Source organism: Sycon ciliatum, chromosome 6 (genome assembly GCF_964019385.1).
Source record: "Sycon ciliatum chromosome 6, ocSycCili1.1, whole genome shotgun sequence".
Taxonomy (NCBI): domain Eukaryota; kingdom Metazoa; phylum Porifera; class Calcarea; order Leucosolenida; family Sycettidae; genus Sycon; species Sycon ciliatum.
In genome coordinates, this window is record NC_088648.1 from 20,513,373 (window position 1) to 20,534,773 (window position 21,401).

General features: G+C 46.2%; 1 protein-coding gene across 1 annotated transcript in view; it reads right to left on the bottom strand.

The window, feature by feature from the left end:
* LOC135820123 (laminin-like protein epi-1) overlaps window positions 1-21,351 on the bottom strand; it is a 21,715-nt gene extending 364 nt beyond the window's left edge. The window contains exons 1-34 of the mRNA XM_065333432.1: window positions 20,938-21,351; window positions 19,446-19,567; window positions 19,083-19,325; window positions 18,232-18,303; window positions 17,632-17,703; window positions 16,741-16,918; window positions 16,187-16,263; window positions 15,627-15,717; window positions 15,201-15,392; window positions 15,004-15,053; window positions 14,597-14,720; window positions 14,109-14,211; window positions 13,545-13,719; window positions 12,644-12,892; window positions 12,037-12,128; window positions 11,615-11,679; window positions 10,813-10,944; window positions 10,411-10,547; window positions 9,073-9,137; window positions 8,160-8,310; window positions 7,588-7,824; window positions 6,898-6,996; window positions 6,491-6,583; window positions 5,870-5,953; window positions 5,380-5,498; window positions 4,951-5,059; window positions 4,633-4,758; window positions 4,064-4,188; window positions 3,496-3,588; window positions 2,844-3,028; window positions 2,128-2,234; window positions 1,646-1,823; window positions 1,029-1,169; window positions 256-416 (exon numbers count right to left, since the gene is read on the bottom strand). Coding sequence (XP_065189504.1) covers window positions 256-416; window positions 1,029-1,169; window positions 1,646-1,823; window positions 2,128-2,234; window positions 2,844-3,028; window positions 3,496-3,588; window positions 4,064-4,188; window positions 4,633-4,758; window positions 4,951-5,059; window positions 5,380-5,498; window positions 5,870-5,953; window positions 6,491-6,583; window positions 6,898-6,996; window positions 7,588-7,824; window positions 8,160-8,310; window positions 9,073-9,137; window positions 10,411-10,547; window positions 10,813-10,944; window positions 11,615-11,679; window positions 12,037-12,128; window positions 12,644-12,892; window positions 13,545-13,719; window positions 14,109-14,211; window positions 14,597-14,720; window positions 15,004-15,053; window positions 15,201-15,392; window positions 15,627-15,717; window positions 16,187-16,263; window positions 16,741-16,918; window positions 17,632-17,703; window positions 18,232-18,303; window positions 19,083-19,325; window positions 19,446-19,567; window positions 20,938-21,109 — 4,419 coding nt within the window. The 5' untranslated portion in view covers window positions 21,110-21,351. The remainder of the gene's footprint in view (window positions 1-255; window positions 417-1,028; window positions 1,170-1,645; window positions 1,824-2,127; window positions 2,235-2,843; window positions 3,029-3,495; window positions 3,589-4,063; window positions 4,189-4,632; window positions 4,759-4,950; window positions 5,060-5,379; window positions 5,499-5,869; window positions 5,954-6,490; window positions 6,584-6,897; window positions 6,997-7,587; window positions 7,825-8,159; window positions 8,311-9,072; window positions 9,138-10,410; window positions 10,548-10,812; window positions 10,945-11,614; window positions 11,680-12,036; window positions 12,129-12,643; window positions 12,893-13,544; window positions 13,720-14,108; window positions 14,212-14,596; window positions 14,721-15,003; window positions 15,054-15,200; window positions 15,393-15,626; window positions 15,718-16,186; window positions 16,264-16,740; window positions 16,919-17,631; window positions 17,704-18,231; window positions 18,304-19,082; window positions 19,326-19,445; window positions 19,568-20,937) is intronic.
* Window positions 21,352-21,401: the final 50 nt, after the last annotated feature.

Sequence of the window (21,401 nt, forward strand, 5' to 3'; positions counted from 1 at the left end):
CAGCACAGTATATTTGCTGCTCCTTTGTAGAGTGCACATCATTGCAAACCTGATGAGGACTATATGCCGAAACGTTGTTTCAACTACGAAAATGTGTTCGAACGTTGCAGTGTAAATAGAAGGGAGCGAGTCCGCTCCATCTGTAATTCTGTATGAAACTGCAGGAGGCCTCACCGCTTCTAATCTATTTACTGTTTTCTCACAAAGTCCCGGAACGCAGGCGCAAGTCTGAGTTGCCCGGGTTAATGCACTCACCCTCGTTCCTGAGAGCTGGTCTTCGAGAGGAATAAGTGGTGTCGCTGCTAAGAAGCGTGCTTGTAGCTCGCCGACGCTGCGCTCAAGGATGTCGGCATTGGGGTTGCTGATGTCGAGGGAGTCGGCCCGCGTGATGGTGACATTAGAACAGTGATCGCACGCTATGGGTAAAAACAACAATCGAAACAGAAATTTCCATCGTTGACACCCTCGGGTCTCTTTGATCTTAGAAGTAGACATTCAATTGAGCTCCTATAGGCATGCAGAGCATGAGCACATAGGACAGAAAGGTTTCAAGCTGTCCAATCGAGTGCCTGATGCCCAAGGCCAGAGCTACTTACGACAAGAAGACGAAGATTCTACCGTAACTCTGAGTTTCACGAACATCGCACTTATCAGACAACTGTTGTCCGATGATCGTGCATGAAATTGTTTTTTCGTCTTACTTTTATCCAACACATCTAATGATTGCATGTATGCAATAAAAAAAAAAACACTAACCGACTCCTAATTCGCCTGGGGAGCATGGTGACAGTGATGGAACCTGGCATAAAGAAATTTAGTAGTTCTACATCTTGTCCAAGACAAGATCTGGCAGCGTATCTGTGTGCGCGTGCCAGCGTGTTTGTGTTTGTGCGTGTGTGTTTGTGTGCGTGTGTGTGTTCTTGTATGTATTTGTCTTTTTGGTGTTTGTGTATGTATGTATTATTTGACCTGATCATTTTGAACACATCTCAAAGCCTTATCGAGCACCAGAACTACACAATACTCACTTGTACATCCGGAGTCTGCGATATCCGAGTGCTGTGGGTGACATTGGTCACAGCGACGGCCCGTTGCTCCAGGGTCACACTGACACACACCGCTGGTTTTGTCACACACAGGGGTCACGGCCGCGACATGGCAACCGCACACTGCATGGAACAAAGGGGAGAAAAAAAGCAACGGTAGGCCCATCAGCAACGTGGAAAACCTCAAGAAGACTGCTAGCAAATACTCAACCGTATTTGCACTGTTGTCTGAAGTTCTTTACTTGAAGATGTAGTGTTTTAACAATTCAAGGTAGTTTCATGTACTCATGTCAGGGTAAATGTTTCCACGCATCTCAATAACGGAATGAAATACTGCGCGTAGGTTCCTAGTACTACCTGCCTTACTTAGTACATGTACTTGGCAGCATGATTTTAAAAATTAGTGATTGCATTTCCCCTGCATTTCTCTTTCTCCCTTCCTCCTCGCTCACTCTAACTGTGTCTGTGTCTGTCTCTACTTCTGTGTCTCTATTCCTCCCTCACTCCCTCTTTCTCTTTCTTTGTGCCTGTGTCTGCATCTCTCTTTCTCGTCCAATAACTCCCCCTCCTTTCTCTTCTGTAGGTGCAGCATGGCTTACTTCTGCATCCGGATGCGGTGAAGTTATAGTAGGTGTCCGCACATCCCTGGCAGTGCATTCCTGTAACGCCCGGCCTGCAAGGACACTGCCCGCTGGTCTTATTACAGGTCTGATTGTGACTGCCGGTGACATCACACTGACATGGCACACAGCCTGCTGCGTGATCATAAGTGCCATCCTGCAGCGGAACACATCAATCCAGAAAGCAGATTCTCTCCAAGACATGACATGTGGGCAACCTAGAAGTGCACACACTCAGGACTGGGCAACGTATTCTGATATCTATGTATGATGTCAAGGAACAATTGGAAGGTCAAACACAGAAAGCTTAATGTTGTTCAGTCTAGAATTTTGGAGGTCACAAAGTCAGCGATGCAGTGCTTGCCGAGCGAGAAAATCATTTGCTATTACAGTCTAAAATAGGAGAAATCACAGAAAACACATTTATTACTGACTCAGTATCCGAGCTATTGTATTCTTACCACGCAACCGCTGCACTTGTCTCCAGTCCTATTCGGCAAGCAGTCGCACACACCGGTTGTTCGATTGCAGATCAGGTTCCGGCTGCCAGCCATATTGCACCCGCACGCTGGAGAAACCAAGAGGAAGAGGCGTCAAGAGATTTTTTTGGCGTTGACTATATCACTGTGGGTAGGGGAGTGAAGAAAGAGAGGGTGTGAGCGTCTCAGCAAAACACACTGAATGCTCCGAGTAACAGTTTGTCACCACGCCATTACTCAACAGATATGCGTAAAAAGAACCTGCGCCTGAAAGCACACCTTGCAGGCAATCAATTTCATTGGCTAACACCGCCCATTAGTACATCAGCAGAGATCCACATATCAGATGATCAGACGAGCACGTCAGAAGCTGGGGCGTCGTAACACATGGTACGACCAGTATGACCATGGTTGTACCACTTTACGTCCAGGATGGTTCGCCCAGAGCGCCTGTAGAGTGCTAAAAGTTTCCCTTTTGGACAAAAAGTCCGATTCTCCCCCATGCCCCCCCCCCCCTGGTAACCCGGTCGTACCACTTCCCACTGCCCTGTGACGCCCCTGACTGCTCAATGAAAGTACTCTGTTGGCCGAAAAATCCTACCCCCCCCCCCCCCCCCGCCTCCCCCTGGGACACCCCGAACCCCCGGTCGTACCACTGCCCACTGCCCTGTGATGTCCCTGACTGAAGGATCCCATACCTTGGCATGACTGAGCTCGTGCATCACCGAAGAACCTGTCTGCACAGTCCTGGCATGTAGGTCCGGTGGTCATCGGCGAGCAGTTCAGGCACTCTCCCGTCAGTATGTCGCACACGTTTGTATTGTTGTTGCACTGACACGGTGTGCAGATGCCGGTCGAGTGACGATAGAACCCTCGAGAACACCTGTGTACAGAGACAGGCATGTGAAGTGTAACATTTACTTCAATACAGTTGTTTAAAAAAATTCAAAAATCAAGTATTTCTCTTACAAGAGAGAGAAGGCATATCGATACCGCATAAAAGACTTCACAACAACTTGTAAGAGAGCCATTCAAACTGATTTGCATGCATCAGTAGAACCATTGCTAGCCTGGAGTATGAAGTATGAAGGCACAGTCAGACAGTGGAAAGAAAGCAATCCTGGTCTTGGTTATCCATATGTCCGATGCTGTGCCTATTGCATTGCAATTACATTGTGATACTAACGATCAGCAATGTACAGGAACATTTCCACCTACACCCATGCTAGTTAACTGGATCTTCTCAAACTGGAGGTTCCCAAAGGCAAACAAGTCATGAACTCAATTCATGGAAATCCTCGTCAGCGCACAATGCAATGCTTCAAGTGCCACATTCGCCGAAGAGCTTACGTTTGACAGGTGTCGCCTTCGTAACCATGGTTACATTGTGTGCACTGGACTGGTGCGCATGAACCACCAGCACACTGCTGACTGCATGTGTTACTGTGTACACAGAAACACACACAATAGAATAGATACACTGAATAACGTTACCTGTCCATACATGTTATCACTATTACACACACTTGCGTTTCTGCAGCAACTGAGTTTTACGGTTTTAACTGATCATCAGACAGCAACCCGTTACCATTATTATGTGTTTGTATAACCACATCAGCAGGATGCAGAGCCTACAATTTTCTTTGCTGAATAGCTTTGACGAGAGGCGACAGGAGAGTAACTGGTGGGGGCGTGGAATGCAATGCATAATAGAACAACCTGCATGTAGTGCAATTGGAGACATGCACATTGATAAAGCAGCATGCTCTTCTATGCAGGGACAAGTAGTGGGCCCTGGGGAAATTGGGAGACTTTCAGCTAGGGAAAACTGCTATATCTATGCAACATAATATACCCATGGCCTGCCTCCACCGAGATCAAATCACACTCTGTCCGCCAATGGTAGCTGGCGACTTACTCAACAGCTTGAGGCGTGCTGCACGGGCATATCTTGCAGTCGCCTGGTGTGCCGGCCGTTGCATCGCCATAGAAACCCGGCAGACACGTCTCACATTGGAGTCCAGTTGTGTTGTGTGAGCATTCCTAATGGCAAACACCAAAAGAACGATGTCATTCAGTGGGTGAATAGAATGCAGGGGCATTCATTTTGGCTGAAAACCACTATGGACAGAATCATGGAGAGAAGATGCTCAGCATGTAATTGTTCTCGATCCACAGATGCAACCAGGATCAGAACACAAGAACCGCGACTAGTTTAGTTGCAGCAATACCATTCATGGTCTATTGCACGATTTTACCCTGCACGATCTCGCACAATACATGTAATTGAGTGAAATATGAATTTAATCTGATCTGTCCACACACATATAAGCTTCACAGCTACGCCACAGATGGGAATCGCAACAAAAAAAATATGCTGCCTCCTCCACAGCATAACACTGGAGACAAGAATCGGAGTGCTGAGACAGAAGGTGGAGTATTCCATAGAGGAGACAGGGCATGCAGGTCTTTTCTCTTCAAGCTTACTATGCATGTTCCATTGGCTTCGTGGCAGTCGAGAGCGTGCACGTTGCAGATACAGTCCACACAGATACCGCGTGGTTCCACTGCAGTTGCGGTGCTTGGAAAGCGCATGTAGTTAACATTGCACCACTGCATAGCACAGGAGAGACATGTAAAGTCACGGCCACAGTAGGTACTTGGAAAAAGGTATTGTATAATTTTGGACAACAATACATTACTATTTTATTAGTATAACGAGATTCGGGGCTGAAGACACATACTATGCTACATTGTTATGAACAGATAAAAGTGTAACCACACATTGATCAGCCTCAAGCTCACCTGACAGGATGACCCGGTGTAGTTCTGCGGACAGCTGCACTGTTCAACCTCATTCGCTGCTCGACCCGTACCAGAGACATCGGCAGTTTCTAGTTCGATATCCCAGATCCTGTGCAGCAAGACAATATAGGGGGATGAATTTAACTGCAAAACAAACGTGGCTTCAACACCAGATCATGGAGCAATTAACCCCATGCTATTCTTCAGAATACGGTACCCTAAGCAATTAGACTGTAATTGCTCCTGTGGGTCGATTTAGGAACTGCATCTGTGCCTTGATTCTTGGAGGGTGGTGGAGTTCCTACGGATGCGGAAAACTCGGCCTGTAGCCGAGTCTGATACGAACCGTGATTTTTTCGTTTTTTGTTGGTATTACTGTCCTTATCTGCCTGGGCAGTCAAACATCGAAGACTTTTCGTCCAAACTCACCTGGAGAGTGAGACTGTGGATGCATGTGTTGCCTTGATCAAGATCCACTCAACATCCCGGAGAGCTATCATCAGTTGGTTGCGAGTAGCTGGACTGCCTGCAATCTGCCATCCGGTCATCTACACAACAAAAATATACAGGTTTATGCACCCGTACACACACACACACACGCACGCACACACACCCCCTCCCCACACACACAAACACACACATGCACGTATACATACAAACGCATGTATATAGGAACACAGACACGCATACAGATAGACAAATACAAACAAAAACATAAAAACACAAACACACACACACAAACACACACACACATGCATGTACACACATGAAAACACATATCAAATCAGCTTTTGAATGGATGCAGATTTTTCAGAAGGAAGTGCCCAATCTAATCCGCTCCCTTCTTGCCAGTAATAAAGGCATTCCAAGTAAAAAAGACAAGATCAACCACAGACACTAACTCTAGTTCTGGCTTTACCTCATGTAGGCGTACTCTGCGCTGTGTTGGCGTGTTGAGCTGCAGCGGTGTTGAGTGTGTGTATTCCAGTACGGTTGTACCACTCTGGGCAAACACCATATCAGAACAAGAATAGCATAGCACAACATTCATAGAAACATTCCCATTGGATGTGCATTATGGTTTCTCGCAGGCATATTAATAATTATGCTAGGGCAATGTGAGCGCAATGAAAGTGATAAGACCGATGAAAGCTGAAACTCAACGCTACTTTGTTCTGCACACTGGAGATTGCATTGCCGTTTCACATGCTCTATATTCCAGTCGTGAAGTGTTCATCAAAGGCGGTGGACTACAATTTTGAAAGTAACCAACATGTAGCAGGAACATGACAAAATCCATGCAAATATGTCTTAACTTCGGATCAGCCTTTTACACTCCTTTTCAAATTCCGATGCAGTATTGTAATGCTGAACCATTGAGTTGTGGTGTAGTTGATAGCCTAGAAGATACGGAGCTCCATTTTTTCAGGCTTCAATGCTTCACAATCCTGTGAACACCAACAGATTGTGTCATGCAACCGTCCTGTGCTTCTGTGTGAGAATGATAATATCATTGCCAGGTTACTCTCGGCGCACTCACCACAAGTATGATGTCTGGATCAGTGGTGGCAACTCCCAGGGCTGATATGGTGTAGGACTGCCAGTAGCTCAGGTAGCCACCATATGAAGAAATCTACAGCACAAGAAGCAACAAAAATGCAGGCTGAACTCATTTTTATCGAAAAAATGCAGCTGATCATGAAAAGTGGCACATCTCATTGGTCCACTCAGGGATGACTCGAGAACACGCCTAATTGTGCCCCAGTCCAAGAAACCTGGTGAGCAGAGAGAAATCCGAGTCAAATCATACATTTCCGCTCACAGAGATGGCGACCTGCTTTGGACATCAAACATATCATACAGTACAATGCACTTTTTGCAATTTGTCAGCTGCTTGTCTACCCGGTTCGGTTTAGCTTTGGCATGGTAGCACCAATGGGGACTCACCTTATCTCCTAGGAATGACCGTGGAGCAGCAAAGTACCGCGTGTCACTTGTTGCCAGGCTGGTGAGATCAGCAGTGAGGCCAAATTTACCAGGGGAAACCTTGAAACGGAGGCAAACGAAACAAAACACAAATGGCTTTAGGTCAATGATGCCAAACTGATAGCCAATTTGTAAGTTAATGATAGAAATTGGATTTTCCAATAAAGGATCCAGAGAGGACGTTTTCAGTTGACACAGATTAAAAGTCGATATTCATTATGTTATTTCTATAACTTAGAACCTTCCAAGTTGGAAGACTGTTGGAGTGCGCATCCAAGATGTGCTAGAGCTGTTAGCCAGTTAGTTGTAGAACGTCAGTACCGCCGGTCAGTGTCGTGCAATGTTATCGCATGAGCTGATTGTTTAGTAACTGGTGGTGTTAGTGGTCATTCTAGCGTAACTTGTAGTTCCTTGGTCCTTTTTCTTTCTTATAAATTATGATAAATATAATTATTTCATTTCAAAATGTGTTTGTGTTTGTGGGCGGAGGGGTTGAGTGAGTGTATGTGTGTGGTCACATGCTTGTGTGCGTATGCATGCATGATTTTGCGAAGTACAAGTACTAGTACAGTTGTGCTTGTGTGTGCATGCATGAGTGTGGAAAAGGACAATAATATAGCGAAAAATATTCATTACAATATCCACACTTACCTGCGTGGTAGAAAGTGATGCTGTCGTCAGGCTAATCAGCCGCGTGGTCAGTTGCCAGTCGTTCAGCACATTACCAGCTGCAAACTGGCTGGTCACCGTATTGCGTAGCTGTGTTGTGCTGTTGCACGTACTGGTATGGCCAAAACAGTGGCAATCCGCGCACCCTCCAGCGTTCTCCGCAGCCAGATTATAACTGCCCGACTGGCACAGGTGGCAATAGCGGCCCATTGTGAGATCCTATCGGGGAACAAAATGGAACATGGATATTTGTATATTGTATAAAATAGCTTAGGAAGGGTTCGCTCCCCACACTGGAGCTCGCGATTTTCCGCCGACTTGACTTGACAATTGACATAGCATAATCTCTTTATGGGAGTAAAGGAAATTTCAAAATGGTGCCATTGGTGAGAACAGTTACCAGAGTGCCACCTTAATAGAAAGAAATGGTTCAGTCCTCCAGTGCTTTCAATGATGAAGACAGGCTTTTTTTTAAAATTTGCCATGGAAAGATATGGTTATTTTGACAAAGTGGCTTTGCCCAATTTCAAATCAAAAATCAGGTTTACATGTACCTTGCAGTCACAGTTGGTTGTAGACTGGCTGCAGTTTGGTGAAGTGCTGCCATCAGGGTGACAATTACAGTCCTGGCAACCGGATGTGGTGAAGTTAGTGTAGGAAGCCTTGCAGGCTGTGCACTTGTCACCATCCACATTGGGACGGCAGCTGAGAGAAACGGCACACAAGGAAAAGAGTAAAAAAATTCTCGTTGCGGCAGCTCGAAGTAGAGTGTCTACGAAGGCCTGCTAGGTCAATCGCGAGTATCAAGACCCGCTCGCAGAGACTGAGTAGCGAACCACTGCTGTCTGATGATCTGTGAAATACGTGAACCTTGAAGTTACGGCTCCACAGCCCTTCACATCTGGTGTTTGTGCAAGGGAAAGAGTATGATGTTGATTAATCACCTTGAGAAAGACACCAAGCAGCTGTGTTATTATGGCTTGGGTTGGAGACTAATAACTGCATCAATGGCAAGCTCAAAACAAATCTCCCCTATTGATTACCACACTGAATAATTTCCTGGTATGCTTCCACCACAGTACATCTTGATCATGGGGAACGTAGCATCTATGGCATCGGCCTAATCACATGTCGACGCAATAATGATCAACCAATAACCATTCCGTCGGTCTCTATCCATTCGTGCAGTTGCACTATTGAGCGTCCGATGTAAATAGATGAAATGTAGTTGTAACACCATAATGTGTTTAGATGCTCACGCAGCGCTCACCCTCTCCCATACTTGTAAAATTCAAAGTGACGTAAATTACTTTCCAATTGCATACCCCGTAGCCCACTCACAGCATCTCACCTTCTCATAAATGTATCTCTTATCGGCGATGGTGCCATCGTGAGAATAAAGAATTCCAAGATGAGTAACCGGACCCACAATACACTGACATTTATAAGATTGGCAAAAAAACTTACTGGCAGATTCCTTGTGTGGGGTGACAGCTGCTATTCGATGACCCCACCACATCACAGCCGCATGCCTGTGTCAGATACATATGGACGCCACAACAGACAAAAACAAGTATCAATGCCATAATGATCAGAACGAACCTCATAAAATTCTAAGGCAAAGATAGAGAAATGGACTTCGTCCAGACAGTTTATTTTTAGTACAATATATTCAACGACACAGAAACGGAAATTGTAAAGTACGAAGGCCATGCTCGTCACAGTAGAACAGAAGCTTAGGCTGTCCAACCGTCCTGCTTTGGACCAACATATTTTTTGTACATCTACATGGGATACGTTTTATATAGGTATCCTGTTTTGGAACGTGGCAAGATTGGACAAACTGGAAGCTTCTATTAGAAGCAACACAACACACCTCTATTCATATGCCCAACTTAAAGGGGAAGTTAAGGCAAAAATAAAAATTTCACCAGTTGTAGTCTTCGGGGTGCTGAGTCGAATGGTCGTGGTCCGAGGAAGCTGAGACGCTCCCTTCCTACTTGAATCCCAATCGAACTCGCGCACTTCCACCGAAACTGGGTGACTGCGCCCTACGAGATGGGGATTTGTATGCAAAATGTCACTAAAAGCGCCATTTCGTTCTTATAAAAGCACGGATGACCGCGATTGGCTCATATGTTGTAGTCTTTTGGACGCTGCGTCGACTGGTCTAGGTCCGAAAAGGCTGCGATGCAGCGTTCCTCCTTTATTCCCAATCGAACATGCTTGAACAAGCGGTCACGTGCTCCTGCGTACGCCAGTCACCTGGTCACCGTGCCTGCAGGGTACAACTTACTAGCTTGTTTGACCTTTTTTGGGTGCAGTCCTGTCACTCGAGTTGAACTCGAGTTGAACCTTGGTGTGAAAGTTGTCGCCTGCTGGCGTGGTGACCAGGTGATTTGGGCACCCAGGAGCACGTGACCGCTTCTTCAACCATGTTCGATTGGGAATAAAGGAGGAACGCTGTATCGCAGCCTTTTCGGACCAAAACCAGTCGACTCAGCGTCCAAAAGTCTACAACATATGGGCCAATCGCGGTCATCCGTGCTTTTATAAGAACGAAATGGCGCTTTTAGTGACATTTTGCATACAAATCCCCATCTAGTAGGGCGCAGTCACCCAGTTTCGGTGGAAGTGCGCGAGTTCGATTGGGATTCAAGTAGGAAGGGAGCGTCTCAGCTTTCTCGGACCAAGACCATTCGACTCAGCACCCCGAAGACTACAACTGGTGAAATTTTAATTTTTGCCTTAACTTCCCCTTTAACCATAGCCTGTTTATGCTATAATTATTGTAGAGTGGCTTACCGAGCAGCCAGCCGTAGCACTGTAGGTGAATGCTGTAATGTTGCATGCATCACAGCGTGATCCCACGGTCAGCGTTGGGCACTGGCAAAGGCCGGTGTCTGCCGCGCAGGGTGCAGCCGGGTCAGCACATTGACAAGCTGAATAAGGAGAGTGGAACAAAAAGAACAGAAAGTTATTCACACACACACACACATACACACGCACCCACGCACACACACACGCACACACGCACACACGCACACACACACACACACACACACACACACACACACACATTTGGATAAGCCTACGCAAATATTATTTACACCCCCCCCCCCCTTCCCACACACACACACACACCTCTCTAATAACACTCGCCTATCATCATTTTCCACAGAGCAAGAAAGCTAGAGTCGAACTTACATTGACAGCCAGCTGTTGTTCCATGGTGCCCGTAGAGACAGAAGTCACACCGCTGACCACCCACACCATGCGCACAGTCACACTTGCCATCAACCTCAGCACAATGACCCAGGCCATTTGCACAGTTGCACGCTGCACAGGAGCACAGAATGGAAAATCAATCTTGCACCAACACATTAATTATGATCAAACGAAAATCCGGTGGAACAAAAGTGATTTAAAAATGTCTCTACTCACCAGTTTCATGTTGAAAATCAATCATCAGGACACTGGGGCTATACTCGGGGTTGTGTGGCCTTATTCAATATAGCCTAGAATAGGTGTTGTCCCATGGCAGGTATGCTAATGCTAGTACCCCTCTTCCTAACGTTACAAGTATTTCACGCGAGGGATCTGCCAACAAGAAATCGAAGGTTGATACAGACGTACCCCTGCTGTCCCTTGGGCTTGACTGATGAAGCGAGCTACCATAATAACTATTATGATTCTGCACTCGTTTTCTATACTCATTACACGACTCTCTCAATGCCAGTTAAATGAGTTGCGTCATTTCTCTACTGCACGAGAATTTTCACATGGTGTGCGATTGCTGAGAGAATGTTCGGAAAATGCCCCAAAACATACTGGAAGCAGAACGACTCAAGTTGCTCGTGCATTGTAACTTAGTACGCATGTGCAATTACGAACTCAATACAATATTCATTGATTCATATGCAGCAAAACACACAAAATAATTTAACGAGTAAGTAATAGAGTGAAATGGCAATGGTGAGCAGTGTGTTCTAGTGTAAGAGATACTTACGTTGTGCTTTGAAGGTCCGCAGACTGATGACAAACACTTGTTGCTGACACGACACATCTGCAGAACTAAACAGGACAGAAAACAGGGGGAACACTCCTATCAGGAACATGAAGTCATACAGTAAATTCATCCAACAATCACCAGGATACCAGGCTTGACAAGTGAAAGCACTGTGTCTATGGGGTGGGGGAGAGAGTTGACCATTTCTGCGGGGCTGATGTACTCAGCAACGATTTTGGAGTTGCGTCTGACATCTTGACACTCTAATAATAGGAGGGTGGCAGTGCACCTATGGATGCGGGAAGTTCGTTGGGATTTGCTATCTTTTTACCATATATTGCTATTCAGATATCCAGTCGACATTTAAAGTAAAACATCTGAAATTAAGCAACGGCATTACGTGAGCAGAATGTGCACAGTACCTTGTAGCGTTTCTAAGCACGGCTTCCGCACACGCTGGATCTAGATTGGCGGACGGTGAGCGGAATGCGCCCGGTACAACCGCAATGTAGTCCTGCAGATGCAGTAAACGAACAGCACGGGTTAAAGAAGATCACCGAAGAGGGTCGGTGTAACTTTCTGAATGGCCACACTTAGAAGGCATGACTTGCAAAAATCGACAAATGCACCCAAATGTGGTCCTGTAGTGTCCTGCCGCTCATATTTTGTGTAGGATATGGCGGGTGCACAGTCATGCCCTCCACAGCAGGAAACATGTGTTGGGTGCCGAAAAGTTGGTCCGGTAATAGCCTGACCAACCGGACGGGTTCCAGGGGGCATGACCTATAAAGTACGATAAAGACGTGACCATCAAAATGCACTGCCCATATCTTAGATCCCAAACTCTCACAAACAGGAAAATCGGGAAAACCTCAACCACTGAAAATCAACATCTTCAGCAGTATGTATTCCTAACAATGCTGTCATTTAGCAATGACAGCTTAGGCACAGATTCAACTTTGGTTTTCCACCATCATTCAGGTAAGAGAACAATACCACGCAAGAAAAAGTAAGATCCAGAGGACGTACCAAGTAGACATCTCGGTCCGCCGAGATGGTGCATGGAACATCGGCTGTGCCCACTGGACTCAGTGTGTTCATGGTCGGGGTCACTGCCACACTGGCGGTGCTGACCGATGACGGTAGAGTCAGGGTGAAGTCCATCGGAGACAGCAGGTACGCTGTGATGTTCAGGGTTACGTTCCCCGGCACGGGCGTCGCGTAGCGTACGGCCAGAACCACCGTGCTCTCCGTCGTCGTCAGTTTCTGCCGCATTGTCTGAGAGCGCAGACACGGCCAAACCAAAACAGAACACGGTGTGAAATTTCTACATTCCAGTTTGTGACATGTTTCTGCGAAGTCTCTTCCCTTGTCCTTTTTCACTTCGCTTTCATTCCATCCACCCTTCCAGGAAACTCCCTTGAAAAGTATCCATTAACTTTTGGAGAATCCTTCAAATAAGGTCTGAATGAATGAAAGACTGATCATGCACATAATTACCATGGAGTAAAACCGCATCTTAAACACTCATAATTCAGCAAGAAAAGTCAGTACGGCTTATACCACCATGGTCTAATGAACGCTAAAATACATAAGTATGTATTTATTTCCTGACAAACAATTTGTGTAGGGTTGAAACGCCAGTGCGGCTTACACTCCGGAAATATATAGTATGTTGCCCGGACGTCGAGTTCTGAATGGTGACCAACGTTTTTGCTTTGCTTTTTGCCATCAGAAAGAGCACTCAGCCCTGGTACTTCTATTCCGAAGAATAAATTATGTACAAGGGTGGCAAGGTGACAACAATCCAGGGTAAAACGATGAAAATATGTGTTGTCTTTCCACCACACACCAAGCATAATGCTGGATTCTTAAACTATAACGTTTCCTTATGACATTCTTCAGTGGATAATAAATTCAGCGTTCTTACAATTGACTGTCCGCGCTTCAGCAGAATGTAGCCAATGCCCTGGAACCCAGGTAGGATGGCGTGGTCGGTACGAACTTCACAGCAAGTATCAAGGGGGTCGTATGGAGTGGGAACGTTGGCTGCAAAGTACTGCCGCTGATAGTGCGGTGAGCGTAGGAAGAATCCCTCAGCAACGCTGGTGCAAGGAAGGAAAGAGAAGGGAATAATTCGTCAAATTGGAGCGTAGGGAGACACGAAAAGTTGCAAATTCACATGTTGAAATGCATAGACAATGTAGATCGAAGCGAGGCATGGCTAGTCCTGGACGTGTTATAACTTAGGAGCAACAGTGGCTCAGGAACACTGCTTCGTGGTGCTACAACCGCGCTCCACTTAGTGTTGGTTGTGTTTAGCACTTTGCAACGCCTCTTTCTCCCCTCAATTTCCGCATGGCAGTTGATTTTATTAATGTATAAAATTTAAGTAGAAAGGAAAAGGACATATGGAAACGAGTTAAGAGTAACTCTCCACTCTCCTATATAAAATTTGCTGTGCTTTATGGAACAACATTATTACTTCTCTCACCTGTTACATTGTCTGCCGGTGGTAGAATTGACAAGACACGGACACTGTCCTCCGACCCTCTCACAGTTGTTGTGCTGGCTACCAGCTGGATCACACTCGCAGCCTAACGTGCAGGAACATACGCAAAAAGCCAGGAATGCACGTGGATAAGTTACTTGCATCAGCAGAGAGTAGACTTGGTCCTTTTTTCCTGTGACGCTCTCGAGGGGTACCAGAGGATTCGAACACGGAATATCCTCATACGTAAATGCCAGGGATGCATGTGGATCCTTGCATCAACAGAAGGCAGACTGGGTCTCTTTGGTATCCCTCGAGGAATACAAAAGGAACTCAAACACTAAAAAACCTAACCAGGGCTAACCCACCAAAAGGTTATGATCCAATCTAGGCTGAAATGCTGCATGCTATGACCCGTTGAACATTTCCAAGTTCCAATCCCAAGTGTGTTTAGAATCACATCATGTCCTGGCAAGTTACACTGTACTTACGCAGACATCCCTCCGCTAGCGCAGACTCTGGTCTGCCCGTGGCGCTGTAGAACCCCAGTGCACAAACGCTGCACTGCCGACTGGTTGCGTCCACACCAGCCTTGCAGTAGCATTGGCCGTTTGCCTGGCACACAACAGTAGCAAATAGCACCAACAATGAACGTCACAATGCCGAACATTTCCGTATTGTCGCAAGAGCAGCTATGGAGGTGTAGCTATGACCAGTAACTTGTCGGTGCCAACAATATAAACTCTCTCAAACCGGGAGCACAATAGTAAGATAGCGATTGCCCACATACCCAGATCCAGACACACTAAGAAGAGAAACACATTTAGATCTTTACACCTGCGGGGAAAAGCACTCCTGGCCAGATTCGATTACAGGTCAAATAGAATATGAAACTTACTTTGTTACAGCTCATCGAGCCATTTGTCCCAGGTGGATTACAGGAACAGTCTAGAAGCAGGCAAACGGAAAAGAAAAAAATTGTTGAGCGATGGACAGGTTTCACAGTAAACCTCCTAAGCTCTGAAGAAATAGAAGACAACTACAAGGGATGAATGAACGTGAAGGTTGATCCAGTGCCCAAACAATCATATTCACCTTGGCAGCCGTCGGGATTGCTTGAGGTGAGGTTGAAGAAGGTGTCGCTGCAGACGTCACACTTAGCGCCCTGGACGTTAGCTTTGCACGTACAATCGCCATTGGACTTGCCTGTCGGAGGCGTGATGCTCTGCTGTCCAGCACAATTGAAATTCGAACTGGGACTGGTTCCATCCTGATTGCAGTTGCATGCTGGAAAGCCAGGAAAAGAGGATCATGCTTTTGATGAGTTCAAGTAGATCAAGAAGCCAATGTACATGTCCTCCAAGACACAAACAACCAGCATTTAAACAATTTCTCAACTAATTACTTTGACAATTGAGGCCAGTATGAACCTCATGCACTGGTTGGATTACGCGCTTACAGGGAGAAGGTAATTTTGGCAGGAAGTTCATTGATTATATTCAGTGCAATCATGGTGCTTACATTGGCAGGTGCTGGCGCTGGTCAATGGCAGAGCAGGGTGATGAAAGTAGCCGGGTTGACATTCTTCACAGCTATTTCCAGCGGTGTTGTTCTGAAATGCACGCACGGTCAGAAACACCAACACATCAACATCAGTGAAGCACACATGCACACATGTTTTCCTGGAAAAAAATGTAGTCGGTTCATGAAGTGGATGGATATAGTGGATCCAGATAGTGGGTGAATGTAATGGATGCAATAGTGGATGCAGGTTGATCACATGATGTTGAGTCCTGCCGCAGGCAGACCCCTGAGACTGGTGCTGCCGCGTGACCCTGCTAGAGATTGCATCTCTTGACAGTATTCAACCCCCACCGTCACAGATACATGCAGCTATAGCCCATACAGGCGCGTAACCCACACGGTGGGTACGTGCACCCCCTAAAATTTTAGACCTAGGTTCAGCATGCATGGAATGCACCAGCCACCATAGGCCACACGTATGATACAACTCCCTCCTCCCGCCCCGAGGGGGGCCAGCTACGCCCCGGCACTGATATACACCAGTATTATAGTCTTACCGCGCAGCTGTTGCACTGTCCGAATCCAATCGCCGGGTTGTAGAAGCAGCTGTCTGCATGCTGATTGCAGTTACATACTGCATGGGACAAAGGCAACAGAGCAGGATGAGAAAAAAGAGATGAGGGTCCGCTCAACATGACATTGGAGACACTAGACATAAACTCTGGCTTCAGCAGCAATAGATGGACCCTATCTCTGCAGATGACGGTTGAATGCAAGCAACTCCTGGAACCAGAATGCCCTATTAGATTCTCCAGGCTGTTCAACTTTCACAGTTACGGACCATAACGATCCTAAAACAGGACCGCCGGAAGCAGTTTTCAATTCGTCGGGTCCTACCATAGTCTTTCATATTTTGTGTATGATGTGGTGGGGACATAGGCCCTCCTCAGCAGTAAACATGCTTTGGTAGCCACAAAGTTGGTCCGGTGTTAACCTGATCAAACGGACCGATTCCGGCGGGACTGCTAAAGTGACAGCATTTCCCTATCTATACAAATCCGCTCTAGCGTCAACTAGGAATACTGCACATTCCAATCATCGCACAACTCACATTCGCAGTACTGTCCCTGAGGGAGGTTGTTGGCATTCGGACAGCACGTCTCGCACTGCGTACCGCACGTGTTGTTCATACACGCGTAGCACACACCCGTATCCTGGCTGCAGTTCGTGGCCAAGCCGTTGCAGGAACACGTGGCCCTGATGTGCACGTCGTTGATGGACAGAGCATTCTGGATATCGGACACAGAGCCACATCAGAGGCGGTGTTTATGGATATTTGCAACTATAGTACCAATTCATCCTCGAAGGCATTTCGCAATATACCTGGTCGTTTTGTTAAAAAAAAATATGTTTGCTGAGTAGAATTTTGTTGTACAATGATTAGAGAAAGCTGTCGAGACTAAACGCATCTCTTTGACGTCTACATCAATGAACTAAAGAACCGTATTGTCAGGAGCAACCTCCCGTTTTCATGCAGGCTTCAGGGAACTATTTCAGAAATACGGGCAATCGGTGGACATGCTCTCCAATTTACAGTGGGTTCTGTAGTATTTACTCAGGACACGAGCTGGCCAAGGGCCTCCTTCCATCTGCCAAGAACGGCTAAGGTTCGTTATCCCTATAGGCGTATACCCTCATGAATTTGGAGTGACGACTCCCTGCATCAGTGTGCAGTTCAACGAAGCGATGGCAGCTACTGTGCCTGGGCAAGGGCAATCACTAAACCAGGCAACATTACATGCAACATTGTTGTTCGAAGCCACGTGATTGAAAGACAGAGAGGTAAAGTACTACATGAACACGGAGTTCAACGCCGCTTGGCTGTGAGACCGTCGAAGAACAACTCTTTTACTTGCTCACAACACATTCGTTTAGCAATGCGCCGTCAGGTACGCAGCAAATGCCGCCAGACTTTGGTGTGGAAACAAGCAGCATCACTTACTATGTTGTTAGCCAGAGCTGACTGGGAGATGTTGAACATTTCAATGAGCAAAGCATTGGCACGGACGTGATTCTGGAGAGCACACGGAGAGTAAGAGAGGTTTACGGTACTTGAAATGCATATTGAGCATTCTCTTTTCAAGTATTACTTGTTGTATTTATGGATTCTCCACAGGACGTAGCCTAAATCGAGGGAGTCTCTGTATCAATGGTAAGCCTTAGTATGGTCTAAAAGGATGGTGACACTGTCTTTATCCATTCTATCCTGTTACACAAACCTGAGGTTAGATAGTGTGAAGGATTTATCACAATGATGACAATTATTGCTAGGCATATGGGAGTTGTTGCAACATATAAGTTTTCTGTTCATGCTCCGGCAAGGTACAATCGGGCCCGGTTTAAATCTGGCTTTGTAAAATTGTCATCAGTTTATGTTTCATTTTCGATCAGGTTCTGCCTCGTTATTTCAGTGCTGTGCTGACAAGTCCACAAAAGACTAAGCAGCTCTGTCTGCAGTATCATGTTCAAAAGCAGGCAAGAAGCAATGTTGAAAGTGGTACTGATCATGCCGGCATGTGAATTCTATGCTAACAGAACGTACCCTGTATGCAGTACCCTGCTCCACACGAATCAACTTCAGCAGCGGATTGGATTCTGGCAGAGTCCTGGTGGGCTGAAAAGCAGGAGCACAGAAGTACATCGGAGACAAATTGTTGGAACGTACAGTATACACTGAGGTGATGCTAACAGTATGCTTATGTGTAAGTATGGGTTAGAATCAGGCCAATCAATGGCGACCATACTCTCTCTCTCTGTCCAGGGAGAGAGATTGGAGAGGTCTGCAGTTATAGCAGGGAGGTTTTCATGCACTGGATGTAATCATGCCTCATACGATCTCAGCGCATGCTGTTGTACCGTCGCTATATGCTCTCTTCACGTTCTGTTCTAGTGAGTGAATGTGTGTGTGTGTGTGTGTGTGTGTGTGTGTGTGTGTGTGTGTGTGTGTGTGTGTGTGTGTGTGTGTGTGTGTGTGTGTGTGTGTGTGTGCGTATGAGCTCACAAGACAGTGAATGAAGGATGCCATGGTGTTCTGTAACACTCAGTAGAGGGAGGTGCCACAATGTTACCCGTCATTTAGATCATGAAGATTGACATGGGTGTTAGTAAAGGGGGTGCTTGGAGAAAGAAAGAAAAAACACTCATCCGCGCAGATTTTGGCTACGGTAGTGCATGCGTATACAGTGAAACCTGGTTAGGAAGAACACTGATAAGACAAATGTTTGCTTAAGAAGAACTAGTGTTCGTAACTCCATTGGATAAACACTGTGTATTCACTGGGTATAAAATATGGATAAGAAGAACTCCCGTTATTGCGAACTAATGCCATCGGTCCCTTGGTGTTCGTCCTAAAGAGGTTTGACTGAACAAAGTCAATTTCAATAGCTAACTTACTGCAAATAGATCTGAGCATCCAACATCACTAGCGCCGATGTGTCCCGTGAACAAGAAACCACTGTACGTGTAATCTCCTATCGTATGCTGCGAGTGCTCTTTGATGCGCTCGCAACCCGCCTGATCTTCAGCTGCCAACACAAGTGGACTGTACGACAGGCCTCCGTCGACAGACTTGAAGACGGCGACGGCCTCGGCATGGTACGAGCGAAAAATCAGTTGAATTTCGCTGATGGAAAATTCCTGAGGGAGGGGGGGGGGGGGAGAGAACACACAAAGGAGATAAATAAGACAAAAGACACATGACATTGATGTTGAAAATGGGGCTTACATTCGTGGAAATACGGTGCGCAGTGTACTTACGCCGGGAAGGCTGATGTTGATGACGGCATAGTTCAGATCCGTCCGTGCCTGCCAACGTGTCTCTTCTACTCCGTCAAGAGCCAGTGCCGGTGGAAAGCTGCCAGATGAGCAGGTGAATGTTCCTACACACACAAAATCCACACCGTCGAGTCATTCTAAATGCTATTATCACATCAATTAATCTTATTTTGTCTCTGTTCTACTTTGCACCTATCATTGCCTGATAGACTAATCCCTTCAACTACCATTGCACATTTCCAAAAATTCACAAGCCCGCTGAAATCTCTTCCTGGGCTGAATTGGACGTAGGACAATTGCAGGTCGTAGTACCTTTCGAGGAAAACAAAATTGCACCATTTGATTCTCTGCCGCTCAAACCATTATCCGCTCGTGCTGCGAAATTCCCGAGGTTGGTCTTTTCCGTGTTTTCCAAACAGACCGTCCATGTATAGTTTGTGGCAAGCTGAAGTGCTACTTCAGCGCCGCAACCCGATTTTGACTGTTACGTGTAAGGGTAGAAGTCTGCATCGCCTTCACACTGAGGAAAAGTTTAAAAAAAGTAAATTATCGTGCCCGTTCCCGAAGGAAACTCACGACGGCCGCTAACTCCCGGTAAACCCTGAGTATAACCCTGAGTATGTACGTCTATTCGAATCTCACTTGCTGCAGCTAGGGTTCACAAGAACGTTTTGTGTGTGCTACACCAAGGACGCCAGCTTACAGTAAAACGTGTAACTCAAGACCACCGTGACCGTCACGACCAGCCTGATACTACAGACCACTTTGCCAGGCACGGACGGTCTCACATTCATATAACATTATGGTTGTGCGGTGCAAACCTCAAACTAAGGACCACCTGCCACTAAAGTCCGCTTTCACGGCTCTGGCCCCAGGGGGTGGTCGTTAGTCACAGGTGCAACTATAAATAAAAAAACACAGTCATGATGTAAACGGGATGGTCATAGTGTTACACAACGACCATGATTGTGCACAGACAACACGCCTTGCCCCTCAAACATTTCAGTGGCTTTGAGTTTGACCTACAGTCAACTTCGCCAATAACGACTGCAGATATAACGACAATTCGCGAATAACGACAGCATTTCCATGCCCAGAGCAAAGTCCCTTCCAACTGTAATACATATAATGAGACTTCGGGTATAACGACACTTCGCGAATAAGTACACTTTATTGATGCCCCGCCGAATGTCGTTATAAGCGAAGTTGACTGTATTTCTTTCTATGTTGTTTGAGTGGAGGAACAGCACGATGTTTATCAAATTTTACGAAAGGTGTTGGGTATCGCAGATAATGATGATGTACTTTGAAGTCCTATGTATTGGCATAACTCCGTGGTAAAGTAATGACTGCTGAGAGTCTTTCCGCTGCTCCTGAAGACAACACATTCGTCATCGCATATCTAGAAGGATTTCAAGAGAAGAATATCTCTGGTTCGTATAAATTAGCGATCCGATTATTTCCAGAACAGTACCTGATCCATTTTGAAAGGACTCCGGTCCTTGCGAACCACACGTATCACTCGAAGATGCACTAAGACCTCCGAGAGAGAATGTCGGAAGTTGAGCTTCAGCGATGCCTCGAAAATCAGCTGCTGCCAACAAAATTATTGCTGAACAAACGCACGCTACACGCGAAACAGCCATATTCTGCGTCCTCAGCGTCTCCCCGCAGAGCTTGCAGGTGAGAAATTGCGCCTAGCTGCACAGGTGAAGCGCGTGGAGAGCCCCTGTCTCAGTCTACACGCTCGGCAAGATGAACTCAACTAGAAAGCATACTTGAGTCGGACATCAACTGCTTCTTTTGTTCTCTTTCAACTGATCCCTCCTTGCAGCTTGATTTTGTCCTTCGAACTGATCAAGTAGTTTCATCGTTTCCTCTCAGATTCAGAAGCAATATGACTTGGAACTAAAATATTTTAGGGCGTACTTTGAGATG